The 18748-nt window shown below is 35.3% G+C and overlaps 3 protein-coding genes and 1 pseudogene across 3 annotated transcripts; 2 read left to right on the plus strand and 2 right to left on the minus strand.

Annotated features, from left to right (window-relative positions):
- The window catches only part of LOC111894568 (histone-lysine N-methyltransferase ATX4-like), a 29650-nt pseudogene extending 22863 nt beyond the window's left edge, over positions 1–6787 (minus strand).
- A 3058-nt stretch (positions 6788–9845) lies between these two features.
- LOC111894640 (probable F-box protein At3g61730) lies at positions 9846–12439 on the plus strand. Its single transcript, XM_023890732.3, has 8 exons — positions 9846–10067; positions 10561–10760; positions 10872–10916; positions 11361–11525; positions 11619–11666; positions 11768–11938; positions 12035–12142; positions 12270–12439. Exons 1-8 carry the CDS (start codon positions 9982–9984, stop codon positions 12350–12352), a joined length of 906 nt encoding a protein of 301 aa, XP_023746500.1. The 5' UTR covers positions 9846–9981; the 3' UTR covers positions 12353–12439.
- Positions 12440–14707: 2268 nt separating this feature from the next.
- Positions 14708–16578, plus strand: LOC111894559 (putative RING-H2 finger protein ATL21A). Its single transcript, XM_023890630.3, has 2 exons — positions 14708–15586; positions 15824–16578. The coding sequence occupies exons 1-2, from the start codon at positions 14872–14874 to the stop codon at positions 16291–16293; spliced, it is 1185 nt and encodes a 394-aa protein (XP_023746398.1). The 5' UTR covers positions 14708–14871; the 3' UTR covers positions 16294–16578.
- Positions 16579–16617: 39 nt separating this feature from the next.
- On the minus strand, positions 16618–18462 carry LOC111894558 (uncharacterized). The gene is made up of 3 exons (XM_023890629.3): positions 17707–18462; positions 17027–17549; positions 16618–16946 (listed from the first exon to the last, which is right to left on the minus strand). The coding sequence occupies exons 1-3, from the start codon at positions 18360–18362 to the stop codon at positions 16800–16802; spliced, it is 1326 nt and encodes a 441-aa protein (XP_023746397.1). The 5' UTR covers positions 18363–18462; the 3' UTR covers positions 16618–16799.
- Positions 18463–18748: the final 286 nt, after the last annotated feature.

Here is an 18748-nt window from a genome sequence, read left to right on the forward strand (position 1 = left end):
GTCTGTAGCTTTCCTCTGCAACCGCACGTCATGAAAGCTAACTCCATCTCCGAGATCCAATCCATGACTCCGATTGGATCTTCCTTTCCCGTGAAAGTCGATGGCTTGCAAGTCTGAAAATCCTTGTACTTGCATCCATTTCTCTCGAATCCGTCATCTTGGTTATTTTCTTGAACTATTGGTTGGTTGACTTGACCAACAGTTCCACTGTAGTCTCCTTCCTCAGTCTGCCCTTCTTTCAACTCGGGCTGTTCGATTTGAATAGTGCCTTCCTCTCGATTTTGCTGGAGCAAACGTCTAGTTTCCTCCATTTGACGATCCAACATAGCCTGGATCATCGCTTGCACTCCGGCCATCGTTATTGGTCCGGCAGCGGCTTCCACAACTGGTATTTGCTCGATCACGGGGGGTTGGTGTCTGTTCCCATTTGCGTTTACGTTTCCGCTACGGGTCCTTGCCATCTTGATCTATACACCGAATAAGGTGAATTTAGATCTTTATTTAGGAGAGACGTTTTAAATCGTCCTTATCACTCCGAAACATTTACATGCTAGTTCTAATAGCGTAGTCGTACGTTTAGAATCCTAAACACATAAAGTTTCCAGATCTGGTCGGCAACAGACCATAGATCCGAACAATTAACAGCATATTATGCACAAAGCATTTAGCACATAAAAGCATTTTACGCACAATTCCTAAAATAGGCTAGTGCTCACACCTCACAATCATCACTTAGCATTCTAAGTTTAAGTCTAGAAATCCTACAAATTCCTAGTTCGCTTAAACTAATGCTCTGATACCAACTGTGACATCCCCAAAATCACGGCCAGAAAAGACCGGTTTGTTTATGCTTTGTTTAAAAATCAGAGTAACATTTTAAATAAAAGTGTTGCAGAATTTGTCCGAAAACAATAATATGATAAAGATTTATCAAAAGCATTTCCATAGAAATGTATTTCATTAAAAGACTCGGGATGTCATGTTCGTACAGATCAAAAGCATAAACAGTACAATACAAGCCTTACTACATTATTTCATATCTACAGGCCTATATCCGTAATCCCTCGTCCAAACATCATATATATGCTCAAGCGCCACTACCTGTAATACATAAAACTGAGTGGGTCAGGCTTGGGAGCCTGGTGAGCACATAGGGTTTTCAACCCACAATAAATAGTTTATTAATTTCATCAATCAACAATAACCCGATTACCCGTTCCCGTTATCCTCACTTTACGTCCCTAAACACCTATCATAAGGGACCTAGCCTAAGGATCATCATCGGGACGGACACTACTACTAAGGGGATTCCTCAGCAATAAATGTCCTAATAGGCAACCATGTGGGGGATGGAGTACATCTGGTGAGCACACAGTTCAAATAAACACACAGTTCAAATAAACACCTACAGGTTGCGAGCCTGCTAGTGTTCCACTGGACTGTCTAGAATAGTCCGTGGTCGTCATCTATACTCCGCTAGATGACTGGATCATCAATAACATCTATAACGAGGCCTCTCATTATTTTATTTTGTCACACAGCAACTATTACATCTACCCATGTTTTACCCAACACATTTTGTAGATATAAAATACATATACAATTTAAATCTTTGAAAACATGTATAAAACGTTCATCCAGCATAGATAGCAAGTATTCAGATAATATGCACAAATAGCACGTAATTTATATTAAATACTTCATATCTATGTGTAAGTTGAAAGTAAATATGCACTCACCTGAAAAGGTGGTGATTCCGAACTCAGACAGCACTTCGCTTCTTAAAAAGAATTTTCTTCGACGAAACCTAGTATTATTACCACTAGAGTTTAGTTTATTATTCGTCGAGACTAATTAATAGTCTAGCTATTATTATTATTATTATTATATAAGCGTCAAAAAAATACTTATATAACCCATAATAATAGCCCAAGTATTTATTATAAGTTCCTAATAACGTTACTATAATTATATTAAAAATAGCGTAGGCGTAGCTCACTTACAGCGGGTTTTATAGAAAACCGGGCTTTGCTTGGAGCAGCGTTCCCGAGCCGAAAAGCTCTTCTTCTCGGAGCCTTCGAGCACTCCGGGGCTTCCGCCTCGTGCTAGGGAGGTTCCCTAGGCTTTTCGGGGGATTTCGAGGCTAGAGAGAGGTTCTAGAGAGAGAGAGAGAGTAAAGAGAAGAAAGAATGGGAAAGGTGTGAAGAAAATGAGGGTGGGAGAGGTGGTATTTATAGGGTGAAATGTGGCTGAACTTGGTGCCACATGTCACCATCTGGTGGCAAGCCTTGGGGAGAAAGCAATGGCCAAGATTGTGCCACATCACCCATTTTCGCACAGCACACTTCCGACTTCTAAAATCCGTAACTTTCACATACGACCTCCGTTTTTGACGTTCTTTATATCCACGCGTAGGTAATAATAAGATCTACAACTTTCATTTTGACACCGTCAGCCAATTCTCGATCGATCTTAAATTTAACAGTACAAGGAGATTATACTGTTAAACTTCTGCGTAAAATTAATAACTTCTACATACGGACTCTGTTTTTGTCTGTCTTTTTACCGTTGATTTCCTATTAATGAGATCTTCAACTCTCATTTACGTTGCGTAAGCCAAAAACCGCTCGAACTAAAATTCGAGTTTCAGGCCGTGCACTGCTAAGCCGAATCTTAGAAAAATCATAACTTCTTCATACGAAGTCAGATTTGGGCGTTCTTTTTATCGATGTTCTTAGTTTAACATATTCTACGACTTTTGTTTAGATTGATAAGGCTAAAAAGTCTTCTATCGTAAATTCACTATTTACGTCTCCTGGTGTCGTGCCGGTTTTGCCATAAAACTTCGGCGGGCCATAACTTCTTCGTTATAGCTCGGATTTCGGCATTCTTTATATGTATGGAAACCTTGAGACGTATTCTACAACTTTATGTAGAGATATCAGGATTATCTCACACTTTAATTTTGACGCTCATTTTTATTCTTTATTAATTATACATTTATAATTAAATAATAAACACATAAACACACATAATTCACATAATACTCAAATATTTTATATTTATTACTTCAAAAAGAGTTACAATAGTTGACCTAGACTATTACATTGACAAAAATGCTTAGCCCTGAAAACCCGGGCGTTACATTGTATGATTCAGGGAGTGACTGCAGAACCCAGTCCACAGCCAACTTATCAGGGAATGACGCACCCAACATTATCAACCTATCGATGTGTGATTTCATTCCCAGAACGTGGGCACACACAGGTTTACCATCTTCATGTTTCATTTCCAATAGGGCTTTAGTGACATTGAACCTTTCAATTCTTCGATCTTGTTGGTTAGGGAGAACAACGGGAGGAGGATGAGGAAGTGAAGCATGATCTTTTGTTCCTCGATCAAATCGTGGAATATCATCTTTATGTGGAATGTTTGTTCCACGGGATATGGGAAGACCATAGTTGTCGTACTTTAACATCTACAAAACGGGAGAAAATAAATTCAAGTTAGTTGATTGATTGAGTCCTTAATAAATCACCCAAATGAGATATTAAGGCTAGGACCCAACACAATATTCTACAACTCGGGAAAGGGATGCCGTAACCCAAATTGCAGAACATTCGAAGGTAAGTGAATGACGATTCACTAATTTTCCACCATGAAAAATGAAAAAACCGATTAAGTTTTAAATGTATTGAAAATTCCTAGATCCTTTGAGATTCATTGAACCTTTCAATGGCATGTTTAAATCTCGATATGCCCCTCTAGATTGTGACTGGGATACCGAGGATCACAAAGCGGGTGTGAATAACCATGCAAACTTACATGGTGCCCCCACATGTTACAGTCACCTATTTGATGTGCCGATTAACTACACACGCTCCACCGAACTATGACAAACATTGAGTCACCCTTTGCTACCTTTGCTTAGAACCATTTAGTGTGTCGGTTAACCACACACACTCCACTAACGTCTTCGCAAGGGCACAAAGTGTAATTTCATGGAATTGCATCAATTCACTTTTGCCTAAAGTAACTAAGATTGGGAATTTGTAAAACATTTAGTTACTTTTGTACTTCATTATACTTTTAATGGAAGGTTTCTGTCCTATCCTACCCGTTCTGCTAACGACCCTCCACTAGTCAAGAGTGCGGTGGGTAAGAGTGGATACCCATTCAATCTCCATTTTATAGGCAATTTCCTTAAACACCCCTTCTAGACCAGCTTCGTGAATGAGGCCTACTAACGGTAAGACTGACTTTTACTCATACATATATATATATATATATATATATATATATATATATATATATATATATATATATATATATATAATGTTAGACTTTTAATGTTATATATAGTATAGGGTGTATTTTACACTTTTAAAATACTAGGTGGTCAATTTTAACAATTATAGTTATAATTCAATTAAATTGTGAACCAAAACTTTATGGATTTATTAAACCTCCTTTAATTATACACCTTAATCAATTAATAAAACCATAAGGGTGTGATTTGAACTTTTTCAAAACAATACTAGGGTTTTAGAATTTAACATTCCTAAATTAAACTTTTAATCAACTTTTAAATTCCAAACTTGAGGGCAAGTTTTGAAACATTTCAAAACATTAGGGATTAGAATTTAAATATTTCAAAATCAAACCTTTTAATCAAAATTTAAATTCCAAAACTTGAGGGAAAGTCTTGAAACTTTTCAAAACACAAGGATCAAATAGCAAATAAATTAAATTAAACAATTAATCTAATTATTATCTAATTTGACCTAAAATCAATTTCTTGCAAGATAAGTTACCCAATTAATACAAATAATCAAGCTTTAATCAAATAAGGAAGTTATCATCTAATCAATTGGTAATTATCTTTTGTTTAATCAAGGATATACTCAAAATATGATTAAAATTCGAATTTTAATGACCCATAACAATTAAGGCAAGTATCTTTGAGTAAAACAACAAGAAATCCCGAAACTGCCTCCTTCTGACGCTCGAACTCGCCGAGTTCCTCTATGGACTCGCCGAGTGGGAGCTAACTCGCCGAGTCCACATTGGAACTCGCCGAGTTCATCAGTCAGAAAGCCAAAATTTTGATTTTGCAACAAGAATGAACATGCAAGGCATCAATACAATAGAAACCAATCAAGGCTCTGATACCACTGATGGGTTTTAGCCATAAGAACATCCTATGTGCTCATGCAAACCCTAATTCTTGGATCTAGGTTTCTCTATTGTACATGCAATTCATCCAAGACTTTAAACCCTAGATCTAGCATACAATTAATCATATTAACATAAAATAGGGTTTAAGATATTACCTTGATTGTTATGTAGCAATAACAATCCCAAATCTCCTTGTAATGACTTTAGAAAGCTTAGAGTCACAAATGTCACTCCTCTAATGGTTCACAAACACCAAGAGCAAGAGGATGAAGAAAAAGGAGAGAGGAGGCTGCCTAAAACGTGTACAAACCCTAGAAGGAGTCTTCCCCACGTTTTTGGGGCTTAAGGCACTTTATATACATGTAGGCTATTAGGGTTTTGAACTAGGAAACCCTAAACTAACTGCTTAAGCCCTAAGCAGCCCATGGACCCTTCTCTAATAAGCCTTGGACGATTTCTAATGGGTTTCCCCATAGAATTCGTCCAACCTTATATTATAAGGTAATCCATAGCCCAATTGCAATTATCTTATAATTACAATTCCAGTCCCTTAAGTTTAATTAATCTCTTTTAGTCACAAAATTAATTATCAATTAATTCTTGACCAATATTAATTAAACAATATGATTTCTCCTTTAATATATTAATAAATCATAATTAATCCTTTCTCTCCATAATTCATCCTATCAAGTTGCTTTGGTGAAGGCAACCCAAAAGGACCATGCACCATCGGGTCAAGTACATACCAAAATAGTTATGGACTTAGACACTAATCCAACAACCTTAACACTATTAACATTATACCCTAAAAGCTGCATTATTTAAATTTAGTAGTTTAGTAGTGTGATATTAAAAGAAAACATTTGATAATAACACAATGCTTTCTTAATGACTTGAAGTTGAAGTTGTACAAACCATCTTCTCCAGTGGTAACATTGAGCCCTTCACTTTAATGTTGAACTTCCACTTCTTTGCTCTAGAACCAGTATGGCATTCCCATTCACCAAGGCTTTGCTTTCTTATTCCACATGAACCACACTTACACTCAACTCTAAAACATAATCAATCAAAACATATCTTACATTAATTCAAGCAATAGGTACTATACACCATCATTTAACTAAAGTGACCATGTATCAGAAACACGTTGCTAAATCCACCACTCACTTACAGATGAAGTTTTGGATAGTAAATCCCTTCCATGACAGTACAAATGTCACTTATTTTCTCATCAAGCATCAAAAAAATCAACCAATCTCCCATAAAAGAGAGAGATCGACTGAACCCTCCCCCCTCACCCTCACAAAGACCATTTTGACCCAAGTTTACTCTCAAATTCTCCATCACTTCCTCTCCAAAATTTAGTGTGCTACATCCCAAAGGAAGTTACATATTCAAGGTGGTCCATAGAATTTGGTAAGTGTTCTTGTAAACTCCAAGTATTCTTACATCTCTTCAAGCTAAAACTCATGTTTACACACCATTTTTGTGTGTAGTCTCTTAGAACATCACCCTTTTTCGAGTGACCTTCAAGCTTCACAAAGCTAGGCTCAACAACTTCTTTCTTCTTCTTCCTATCACACGAAAAAAATACCAAGGTGAGCTTCATACCCCCATCTTTTCATGTTTTTCATACTTTTCGCGAGAGGGGGGGGGGGGGGTGGGTGGGAGAATACAAGCCAAGTCTTGTTTACTCTTTCGATAATTGCATGCATCATGGTTATGGGTTGAAAATGGAACAAATTTTTGAATACAAAGGTTATTAACATGTGTTAAAAACATAAAGTAAATGTTGATGACATCTTTGTGTTATAAAAGTTTTATGGTCATGTTTGTACACTCAAAATTGCGAAAATATGGGTGTTGTGCTCAAACATGTTTAACTCTTGGACATATGCATTTTCAACTCTCACACTTTACACAAATATTTGGATATAATAAATTTCAAGGTTATTATGTGTGTTCTTGTAAAAACCATGACTTATTAGAGTCACAACAAAATAAAATAGTTTGCATTACAAAACTTTCAAACCTATTATGGTGTGTTAAACAAACTACAAAGCGTGATTATTTTGCTAAAAATAATTTTTATTAGTAAAATAGTTGTAACTATGTTGTCACTATTTTGATGGCTTAAAACCTAAGGTATTATGCTATTTTCACAACATATATTACATTTAGACATGTCCATTAAGGATTATTTATAAAAAATGTTATAAATAATTTAACCAAAATGGTATACAAAACAGAATTTATGACAGAAACATTTGCGTGTCATAATCTGCCTATCATAAAGCTTTTAAAGCATGAGAAATAAACTGTATGTCATAAAAGCTATAAAACGCATGTCATAAGACTTTAGTCATAAATTTTCACTAGTAATATCGTTTTCATTATCCAATAATGGGAGTCAAAGTTCTCGTAAATCCGTTAAGGCTCTAATGAGATATTGTCTTCACCGTACCTACCTAGTGTATACCTTAAGTCTTGCGTTATAACCAGAGTCTCCTGGAGGGGTAGCGAGACCGTTGTGTATAGATCTATACAGGATTGACAACCCCACACCTCAGTTGTTCGCTACAGATAGACCGACAAGTCTAGGGGTGACAAAACTCTACCAATTCCGACGCGTGAAGAACGTCGTTCAGGCATAACAGTCATATCATACAAGGTTATAAGAACTCACTTAGGGATTAACAATACTATCTTGGTTTACGAGAATCTTATACTTGATTGGTTTTATAAAATATAAAACTGCATATTTACTCTCTGTACACTATTGTTTTTCCATTCTTGGTCTAGGGTTTAAGACCACAATTTTCATACAAAAGAAAATATTGGATTTTCTGGGAACATACTCTTTACAATTATAAAGAAAAGAAAACAAATGACATACATGCATATATTCACAGTTTTGTAACGAAACTTACAAATCATTTTTATAGAAAATATCGGATTTTCTGGAGTCATACAAACTATTACAAACAAGGATGTTACAAATCTTTTCATACAAATATGCTTATGAACTCACCAACATTCAATGTTGACGATTTTCAAAATGACTTGTATTCTCAGGGAACCAGTAAGCAGGTACCTAAGAACCGGATTTGCTGCATGTTGGAATTTCCTACTTTATGTCACTTTTGTGTAATTACATAAACAAATACAATATGTAAACAATGTAAGTGTGTTATCTCAATGTATGTTGTCTGGTTGTTATGTTTCATTCATATTCAATTGTTGTGATACTATATAATAACGTCATCCGCCCCCAAACGTTTCCACCGTCTTGGTTTGGGGTGTGACAGATACTAACAAGCTTAAGAACATAAACCTAAACAACTATACAACAAAAGAATTAAACATTTCTTTGCCTAAAAAACTAAAAAAGAAAGAATGTTGTATCGACAAGCTACGCTCTTCTCAGGAAAAGTGTAAGCTGATCTTCAAATGCCTCTTATGTATAAAAATGGTAAGGCAATACGTATTATGTGGGCGTAAAACTGATTCATGAATTTTCTATAATTGGAAGCCCTATATAAACAAGGGACCTTAAATTCATCCTGCTCATCTTGATCAAATTTGTATTCATATATGTTTGTTAACAAAATATTCACAATTATGAAAATAAATTAACAAAACTAATGAGCCCTTAATTAAAACAAGAAATTATACATACGTTAAAACATATACATTGTACATATGGTCAAAAACACCAAAGAGGTAGCAAAAGACACTACTGGGATGTCTTCAGGTAAGTTAAAAGATCATACATAATCATAGTGGTGGAGCGAGAAGGTATAAACAAATACTAGGGTAAAATGTACTCACTTTATAGAGCTTTTAGAGTATATAGGAACGAAGAAGATAGGCAGCGCAAGAGAAAGGTATAAGGAGGCCAATCATGAGGTGAAGAAAGTTATGGTTATAGTTAAGGACATGACATACAAGGAGATGCATATAAGATTAGACACAAAAGAAGAGGAACATGAACTCTATAAGCTAGCTAATGTCAGAGAAAGAAAGAAATGTTGACTGGAGGAACATTATGTATATTACGGACGACAAAGACAATATATTAATAGAAAGTAGGATAATTATTTTCATTCTTTATATGATAATAGTCCTTCCATCTCGAGAGATATGATTGTAAGAGACTTTTTTATGGAGGCTCTAAACCGATGAAAAGGGTTCTTGCTTGCTTGAAGATTAATAACGAGAAAGTAAAATAATTAAAAAGGCTTTGAGGATAATGGGAGGAATAAAGTAGATGATATCAAATTCCTATTAGTACATCCGGTGTCTTGTAGATAAAAGGTTAAGTGGTTGACAACTTGTATTGTATTTTATATTAAAAACATAATTAATTTTGTTTAAAATAAATTATTTGTTTTATACATTTGCTAATAATTTTAAATATATTATATTTTAATATATCAATTATTTTAAAATATGAAAAATATTTCAAATTAACCCAACTTATTGGCCCACACGAAAAGCCCTTTAACTGAATCTCTTTTACCATTATCTATCCGCCGACTCGGGTGCCGAGTGGTTGGTTCATTGATGTAATAGTATGGCCCGAACCCATGGATAAGCTTGGCCGGGTCTTAAAGATACATATGAGTTATGAGTTGTGACCCGACTCCATTGCTTTCCAACGGATTCATATACAAACTAACGAACACTACTGTTACGTCGTTACAGGTCACGTGGACATTCCCGCGTTTGTATATACATAAGCGAAGCCCTTTCCAATTCAAAATTTTCACTTGACGCTTCGATTTGAATTTCGACAACAAAATGGGGAAACGATTGCGCGGAGCCAAATCGATTTGCTGCTGTGCGTCTCCTCGTTTCTCTTCGTCATCCATCTCTTCATTTTCATGGTACAATTCCATCATGACTGCATAGCTCTGCGTGTAATTTTGAGCTAATGTACGCCTAATTTTGGTCTATTCGAAGAGTTTTTTTATGTGTACAAAGTTTGTATATGTATAATTGAAGTTCATGTGTTTAGTTGTTGATTTATAGTGGTTCAGGATGTTCATTTCCAGTTAATTTTTAGTCCTAGTTAAGCTAATTCAGTAGATTTGCAAGTTGTAGTTGAAATTTTGGATCGAAGTTTGTTTGATTAATCGATGAGCGTGAATCTATGTCAATGTACTCTGATTTGATTGCTTGTTCGTGAGTTTATGATTTACGTAAGTGTGTTTACATCGTAGGAGTTACATTTGAAACAATTGTTTTAGTATCTGTTGATTTACGAATTTGATGTAAATTTATTACACGTTTATCTCTGTTTGTGTGTGTGTTCCATTGATAAATTGAAGGAACTTCATCTGTGTTATGTTGCTTTTGATCTCAATGCAATGGAAGTAGGCATGAAGAGGACATATGGACAGAAATTGCCAAGTATTTGGACGGGAAGTCTTTGGTGATGTTGGCAGCAACCAGCAAATGGTTCCTCCGTGTTGTAATGGATGAGAGTGTTTGGAAATTTGCTTGTCTGCGTGATCTTCAGGTCCCTGATTGCTCTGAAACAGCATTTAAATGGATCAATCTTTATGCTTCAGCTTTTGGTAAACATAGAGCCTCCTACTATATGCTTTACATTGTCTGTCCTGTAGATTTACTAGTGCATTATGATTGAGAACGTACTGCGTATCTCATATCAATGATTGATAATGCAGGTGGAAGCCATTCTTATGATTTTCGTCAGAAGGAGAAGCATATTGGTAACCTTTGCGTTTAATTAGAACTTTAATTTGCTGCATGAGCTTGGTTAATCTTAAAAAAAAAACTTGGTTAATCAAAGATTTAAATGACACATTCTTTTAATCTGTTCAGCAATGGCAAATGCATTAATGTTTGTCCAGCATGGATTTATGCTATGGTACAAAGTATCTCCCCGTTTGGTCACCATGTTTGGTTTCTGAGAATACATGATTAGAAACTGTAACTTGGAAGCCATAAGAGGATTAGACTTAATATTGCATTAGCTTCTTCCTGTAGGTTGTTACCAGTGTTTTGATAAACTATAGGAAAGTAAAAACCATGGTCTATTAGAAAGTATGTAGAAAGAACAATAGGAAAAAGTAAGGAATTCCCTAAATAGTAAATAGTATATGTGTATATGAAAGAAGGGTGCATATGAATGACACTTTGAACTTGCATATCAGACTGGATGAGAATAGGTGCATTTTGCATCAACTCATCAGATGCATTCCTGATGGAGAATCTCATCTGCCCTTCAAAGCTTCCAAAAGAAGATACCATGCAAAATATGTTGAACTCTTATGGGTCCTGTGTATTGCACAACATTAAAACTGGAATATGGATAGCAGGTAATATCTTGAAAACTATTCAAAGCATGATCCTTATTCACACCAACGCAATTAAGTTCTTTTTTTTTTTTTTTTTTTTTTTTTTTTTTTCAGATTTACAGCTTGTTCGGTGCCCTGTCTGTGACCTGAATACATGTGATGGTGAGAAAACAGTTACATTACATGCTTGAAGTTAGAAAATCAACCAAAGCTCTTAAGTTATATAGATGAGATATGAGATGTATTGTATTTGTTGCATGCAGGAACAATGCAGGTACTGGATGTGAGACACGTGGAGCTGTTCCTGACTGAAGGGTACCAGACGGGAAGCTGGGAGTACAAGTTGATAGGATCTCATGATATCAGAAAACATTCAGACAGTGCTTCTGGTGGCATTTTTGACATCAAGTATCTCAAGAGTCCATCTACAGCTGGTATATATAACAGTGTTTCTTACCAAAACTAATTCAATATACTTACCACAAACAGAGCCTACAAATTAGTCTTTTTTTTTTTTTTATTCTGAGCAGAGCTGTTCAATCTCAAGTCATGGGTGGGTAGTCCCAATGACTGGCAGCCCAAAGCCATGGTAACTTACCATGCAGTTGCTATCAACACCAATTTACAAGAAAATGAAGGTAAAATATGCATCTTTATTTATATCAATATTCAGTCTGATTGCCAATTGCCTATCATATTTTTGCCCCAAAAGGTACATACACCAACAACCTAAATTAAACTAAGCTATTTTGTATTGGGAAGCAGGCCTTCACATCAAATACCATGTAATGACTTCCGGAGACACTGGTGAAATTGTCTCCATCCGTATCTCACAGCAACTGCTGTAAATACCAATTTCAAAGAAACCCACTTCTTATCGTTAGCTCTCATATAAAGGTCAGTATAGGCCATAAGTAATAAACACACCAACAGAAAAAAAAAAAAAAAAAAAAAAAAAAAAAAAAAAAAAAAAACAATGTTTTGAAAAATGTATGATGCTCACTCGTATTTGCCAATAGGATTACCACTTAAGCCTCTTGAGAGGACACCAATTAGTTTCTAGAGGAAGGATTTTTAGTATATGAGGATTTGTAAATTGTTATGCAAATAACTCTAGACATCCATGAGTACTGCACTATACATTTTATATTTCTTATTTGACATTAAAAGAGGAAAGTATAATGAATTAACATAGTATGGTTTGTGATACTATCTGTGATGGTGAAAGTGACGAGGGGAGAAGCTAATATAATGTTTAACACATCTTGAGAAATTTATAATATTCCATATATAATCATAGCTTAGAAGAGGATGCTAGCTTTATATTTTTTAGTAGACAAAATTCAACATAAACCTTATATGGCTAGGCTTTCCTAAATTGGGATTTACACAAAAAAAGAAATGAAATAAATTTGAAAATCTTGACATTTAGGAAAACTCATATTCCTGAGCTTCAAATAATGGGTTATGGGCCTAACTATCACAAAGTTGTCCTGATCTTTCCATGGACCGTTGGAGGTCATGTATATTCTCCTGGAATCAAAAGTTATGTTCTTATTCTTCCATATGCAAACAAACATTTTTTTTCGTCATATAATGCACTTGTGGAATCACATGCATTTGCTCTTTCATGATTCAAACATGATACATTATTAAGTCAAGTATATGTATTTGACATCGATCGATTTTGTTTTTTGTTTGTACTTTTCATGGCTACTAGTGTCAATTTTGACTTAGTTATAAGTAGATGAATTGATTTTGATTTTTTAACTGGCCAAATAGATAAGACTAAAAGTACGGTTGAAATGAGTCAAACGCCCGCTCAAAATATGTTCAACTCACAAAACCTCCTAAATTGTTTTGTTTGAAAAGTTGTAAGTGTTATTGTGTTCGAATTCATAAACCTCCTAAATCGTCAACTTTTTTAAGTAATAATATGGTTTTGTGGTCACATTAATGAATAGATTAGTTCTAATATCTTAAAAAATGGGTAAAAAAATACTGACAAATCAAATATCTTTTGACTGCTAGTAAAATATTCCATGCTGTCTAAACTTATTTTGATCTGTTAGTCAACTGTCAACCTGTAAAAACATGTTACTTTTTACCTCTAGACATGGTAATGTCTATACCATACGTTGGCATGTAGGAGATGATGGTGGAGGCCAGATTCAAAACTAAACAAACACAGTCTCAAACCAAAGTCCTTGTAAATTCCATCCAAACTATTTACAATTGTTTTTTGTTATAATTTACAAAGACAATCACGGATTGAATGATTATTAACTTTATGTTGTAATGGATGATTCAACAAAATCGATCACCTTCTTAAATGAAAAAAGAAGGAAAGATATATTTATATAATTATTTTGGTCAATGGGTTTAAATCTATGTTTTTGGACAAATTGTAGGAATATATATATATATATATATATATATATATATATATATATATATATATATATATATATATATATATATATATATATATATATATATGTTTTATCGATAGTATCATTATGTAGGATTGAACTTATAAAATATGCTTTATTTCTCACAATTATTTTAATTTATTTTGAATGGCATAGTAGTCACACGGATAGCTTGAAATTTCTAGTGCAACTCCATTAAAAGGGAATTCGATGGATAGATAGCGATAAATTTAAACATCTTATTATTTTGAGTTATATGTTACTTATAATTATGACTGCTAACTTTAATTTAATCAAAACGTTATTAGGCTTGTAAAGAGAAACTAGAAAAGGCGATGGAGATTCACTTTTAGCATTAAAGGAATATGAACCTGATAAATCAAAACATGTCATGCAAATCTTAAATTATTGGTTACTATATATAGTTATTTTCACTTTAAGAGCCGGTTTGGCCTTGTAAGGTAAAATATCGAACCCAAGCCATCATGGGTATGGAAGATTTTGATACTTTAGGACTTTAGGCGCTTCAATCTGTTTGATGTTTCTTGAGAATTGTGTGTGAGATGTTCAACTTGGTGAAAATTAATGGAAAAAAAAAATCTTTCAATTTCAACATCAACTTATTACACACACTTGTTTATTAAACTTTAAAGTAGGTCTCCAAACTATGAGATTATTTTATACTCAACATGAGGGACTGTTATTAAGAAGTTTTAAATTGTGGTGTTCTTGTAGCTACTTCCAAAGATAAAGGCCTAAAGGGAGTGGCCATTGACCATTGACTTTTGTTAGTTAATTGTAAACAAATGTAGGTTAGCTGTTTATAGGCTCAAAACGCCACAAACATTTGACATAGAAAAGTCAAATATGCTGACATAGTAGTAGTACAAGGGTAATAGGCTTGTATCTTTTGCAAGAAAAGAAAAAAAACATCAATGGAGGATCTCAATTACATCTTCTCCCATCTCCTATTCCTGATCCTAATCCTACTTCATCTTCTTCATAGTCATCCCTCATCAGCATCATCATCATACAACTGCCCAACTTCCTTGTGTGGTGCAACTCCATACTCTGTTCACTTTCCCTTTCGTATGATCGACCAACAACCAGACATTTGTGGCTATCCGGGATTCGATCTTGAATGTAACAGCCAAAACAGCGTGACATTAAACCTTCCGAATTCAGGAGAGTTTTTGGTACGAAACATCGATTATCGATCTCAAATTGTGCAAGTTTATGATCCATCAGGCTGTTCTGCTGACAGGCTTTTGAGTTTGGACCTGTTGGGTTCACCATTTTCAGTCTCCCCAATCCGAAACTACACTCTTTTGAGCTGCCCGGTTGAACTCACAACCTCTCGTTTCCCGATTGTCACTTGCCTCAGCAATTCTACGTATTCTACTGTAGCCACTTCTTCTGTTAGTTTTGCTATGTTAATGGCTAACCGCAGCTCTTGCCAGATCATTGGTTCTTTATGGAGTCCGGTATCGAGGTATCAAGGTCAAGAAGGGCTCACATCGAACCTAAATATGGATATATTTTTGACATGGGATTCCCCTAATTGTCAAGATTGTGTAACCCAGGGCGGGGCTTGTGGTTACACAAATACCACTATGGAAGAAGTTGCATGCTTCGATATTACCAAAAAGGGTAACCATTTTTTTTTTTACTTAACGGATTAAGCACTTAATCATTTTTACCTACAAAAGCCAAAAAAAAAAACACAGCTTAGTAGATTAAGACGCTGGCTTCTTTTTTGGAATGTAATGTTAAATGATCATTTAGCCTCTTTTATTTAGTCAAACGACATGATTACCCCTTTACTTAAAGCAAAAAAAAACCCTTTTCAAATTATTCCGAAATAATGAATCACATTTGCAATTTCAGGAAGTAAAAAAGCAATGATGGCATTAATAATCGTCTCCATCGGCCTAGCTCTACCAGCCATAGGAATCTCCATTGTCATGATATACTACATCTGCATTGACTACAGAAGTGTAGCCACATGGATTTCAAGAAACAATGCAGCACCAGCTACCGCCATGGTGACGCCAGAAACCACCACCGCCATTAGCAGTTTGGTGGCGGGTCTGGAGCAGTCGACAATAGAGTCGTACACAAAAGTGGTGTTAGGGGAAAGCATGCGTCTTCCAGGATATGGAGATGAAGATGCAACATGCTCGATATGCTTATCTGAATATGATGTTAAAGACATGGTTAGATGTATACCAGAGTGTAGACATTGCTTCCATGCTGACTGTATTGATGAGTGGCTAAGGATGAAAGGGAATTGCCCTGTTTGCAGGAATTCACCTTCTCCGCCTCCCTCACTTACTTATTATAACAACTTAACATAATCAATATCTCAACTGAAAGCAACATCGAATTGTAGGATGGATTAAATTTAGGAAATTAAATATAACCAATATTTTGGTACATGTTTTTTTTTTTTTTATAGCTAATTTGACATCATTATAAATTAAAATCCTTGGATACTTGTTTATTTCTAATCTCTGACTTGTGATAATATCAAAGCCTTAGTCCTGTTAAAGGATACATACATACATAACATATCTTTGCTTCCAACTCAAATTAATGCAGCTTTTCCTGTTACAGATCAAAACTTTGAGGCACAAAACAAGTATTATCATGTACCAATGATATCAACACTAAAACCAAACTCATCAAGTAGGGGAATTTATAGATTTATTTTTTTCTGAGCATATCACGTGTATATTAAATTAAGAAGCTTTTAATACATCATTTCATAAACATAACAAACAGGAGGATCAGGAAACATTCCAATATTAAGAAGCTATAAAAAAAAGTACAAGTAGAAGTAGAAATAGAGCATATTCTGGAATCACTTTTTAGCAAGCAGCTTCTTTGGTAACCTCTCAATCGGTGTGGTTTTCAGAAGGAAAAGTCTGGCTGCACGTTCTTGCAAGGTGCCCCCACACTTTAATCCCCTTTCTTGAAGCTCAGATTTAAGCCTTTCCATACCAACAACCTAAAAGTCAAGAATTTTTTTTGAGGAAAACAAATTGGAATGGAAAAGACAAATGCAATATAAAACAGATTGAAGCATACCTCCATTTCTACTGCTGAGTTGAACTCCTCAAAATTTATTGGCTTCTCCAAGACTCCTAATTTAGAATCAGAAATTTTCTCTTCTACATCATTTTGCACATTTGAAGCACTTGGAAGTTCACACTCTTTTTCTTCCAAGTCACCAAACTCAGCTTTGGTGGATTTCTCAGATTCAACTCCCAATACTGTTGTTTCATTTACAATGCTCTCTTCATGTATCATTGATGCATCGACCCCTTCATGATGAGGAGGTTCATCATTTGAATCTTTAATGGATCTCACTTGTCCTTCTGCAACACTCTCCTTTTCTTCCTCTGATGCACTCTCGGATGAACAACCAACTGATGATTCTCCTTCAAGTTTCCCACCAGTAACAGATGCTAAACTCCCATCTGCTTCCTTATTGGAATCTGATTGGTTCTCATTGTTGGTAACCACCGATTTCTCATTCTCATCGTCACTATCTTCCTCATCCATCTCATCACTGTCACTGTCACTGTCATCCACTTTTCGCTTTCCCATCCTACAAAATGCATGTTATGGAGTGCTTAAAATGGTGTGATTGGTGATACTAATAATAACAAGAAGAAGAAGAAGAAGAAGCCAAATACTTGCGCTATAAGACTATCAACAAATTGCAAATGATATAATAATAACAAGAAGAAGCAATCAACTCTTACCAGATCTTAAGTTTCTTAGATTTCGAACCACTACCATCCTCCACGTCTATCCCCGCAACCGTTCTCTTCGATTTTCGAAATCCACCAGCAAGTGATTCCCTAACCGACTTATCAACATCCTCCATACATTTGGCTGAATCCTTTCGATACTTCTCCACATACTTCTCCGCCCCATCGCCACCGCCGGCCTTTTTCACCGTCTTAACTTTCTTTTTAATGAATTCCTCCGCCACCTTCTCAAGCTTCCGCTCTTTCTCTTCAGCCAACCATTCCTCCATCTTCTTCTCCGCGTTCACGTGCCTTAGCCTCCGACCACTCATATCCCGACACGCATCGAAGTTATTCATCTTCTTCTGACCAGCTTTCGTCGCCGCTCCACGAAGTAACGACCCAAACCCACCCTTACCTCCACGGAGACGAAGCAGGAGGTGCACCGTTGATGGTGAAGAATTCCCGTGGTACAATACGCCATCGTCGAAAAGTGTTTTGCCGTTGGATAAGAGGAGTTGATAATGTACCGGGATCGATGTAAGATTTTGGATTTGTACTTTGATTGATGAAACTGGGATTCTTGGGGTTTCGAAATTTAGGGTTCTTGATTTACCATCTAAGAGTTTTGCAATTACCTGATAGATTTTGGATTGACATTGCTCCATCAGAATCAATCACTCCAATTCCAACCGGAAAACGATCTGGTAGATGTGAATTCCAACTGAAAACGCTTTGATCGAATATGAGTGAAAGGGCCTGTAAATGATAACTATTGCGATATCTATATTGAGCCCTAATTTGGTTTAACCGGGTCTTTACCGTTGACCCGGATAAATTCTTGTTGTTATTTTCCTTTTTGGCCCCTTCTTACTAAAGTGTAACCAATTTTGATCTACCAAATTAAATAATTTCCATTAAAAAAAATAACAAAAGTAGTCATTTTCTTAACTATTTAACAAAAATTAAAGATTCATTCATTTGTTTTCGTAAAAGTAATTGTTAGTTTTTAAATTAGTTAAAAAGTAAAAGCTAAAAACTCTAAAAAAAAAAA

This window comes from Lactuca sativa, chromosome 7 (assembly GCF_002870075.4).
Source record: "Lactuca sativa cultivar Salinas chromosome 7, Lsat_Salinas_v11, whole genome shotgun sequence".
In the NCBI taxonomy this organism is placed as follows: domain Eukaryota; kingdom Viridiplantae; phylum Streptophyta; class Magnoliopsida; order Asterales; family Asteraceae; genus Lactuca; species Lactuca sativa.

Coding starts and splice junctions, on each gene's coding strand:
- LOC111894559 (XM_023890630.3), top strand. CDS start 14,872: ATGGAGGATCTCAATTACATCTTCTCCCATCTCCTATTCCTGATCCTA. Junction 15,587..15,823: donor CTTCGATATTACCAAAAAGG/GTAACCATTTTT, acceptor TTGCAATTTCAG/GAAGTAAAAAAGCAATGATG.
- LOC111894558 (XM_023890629.3), bottom strand. CDS start 18,362: ATGGAGCAATGTCAATCCAAAATCTATCAGGTAATTGCAAAACTCTTA. Junction 17,550..17,706: donor TCTAAGAAACTTAAGATCTG/GTAAGAGTTGAT, acceptor TGCATTTTGTAG/GATGGGAAAGCGAAAAGTGG. Junction 16,947..17,026: donor ACTCAGCAGTAGAAATGGAG/GTATGCTTCAAT, acceptor CTTGACTTTTAG/GTTGTTGGTATGGAAAGGCT.
- LOC111894640 (XM_023890732.3), top strand. CDS start 9,982: ATGGGGAAACGATTGCGCGGAGCCAAATCGATTTGCTGCTGTGCGTCT. Junction 10,068..10,560: donor TCCATCTCTTCATTTTCATG/GTACAATTCCAT, acceptor CAATGGAAGTAG/GCATGAAGAGGACATATGGA. Junction 12,143..12,269: donor CAATTTACAAGAAAATGAAG/GTAAAATATGCA, acceptor ATTGGGAAGCAG/GCCTTCACATCAAATACCAT.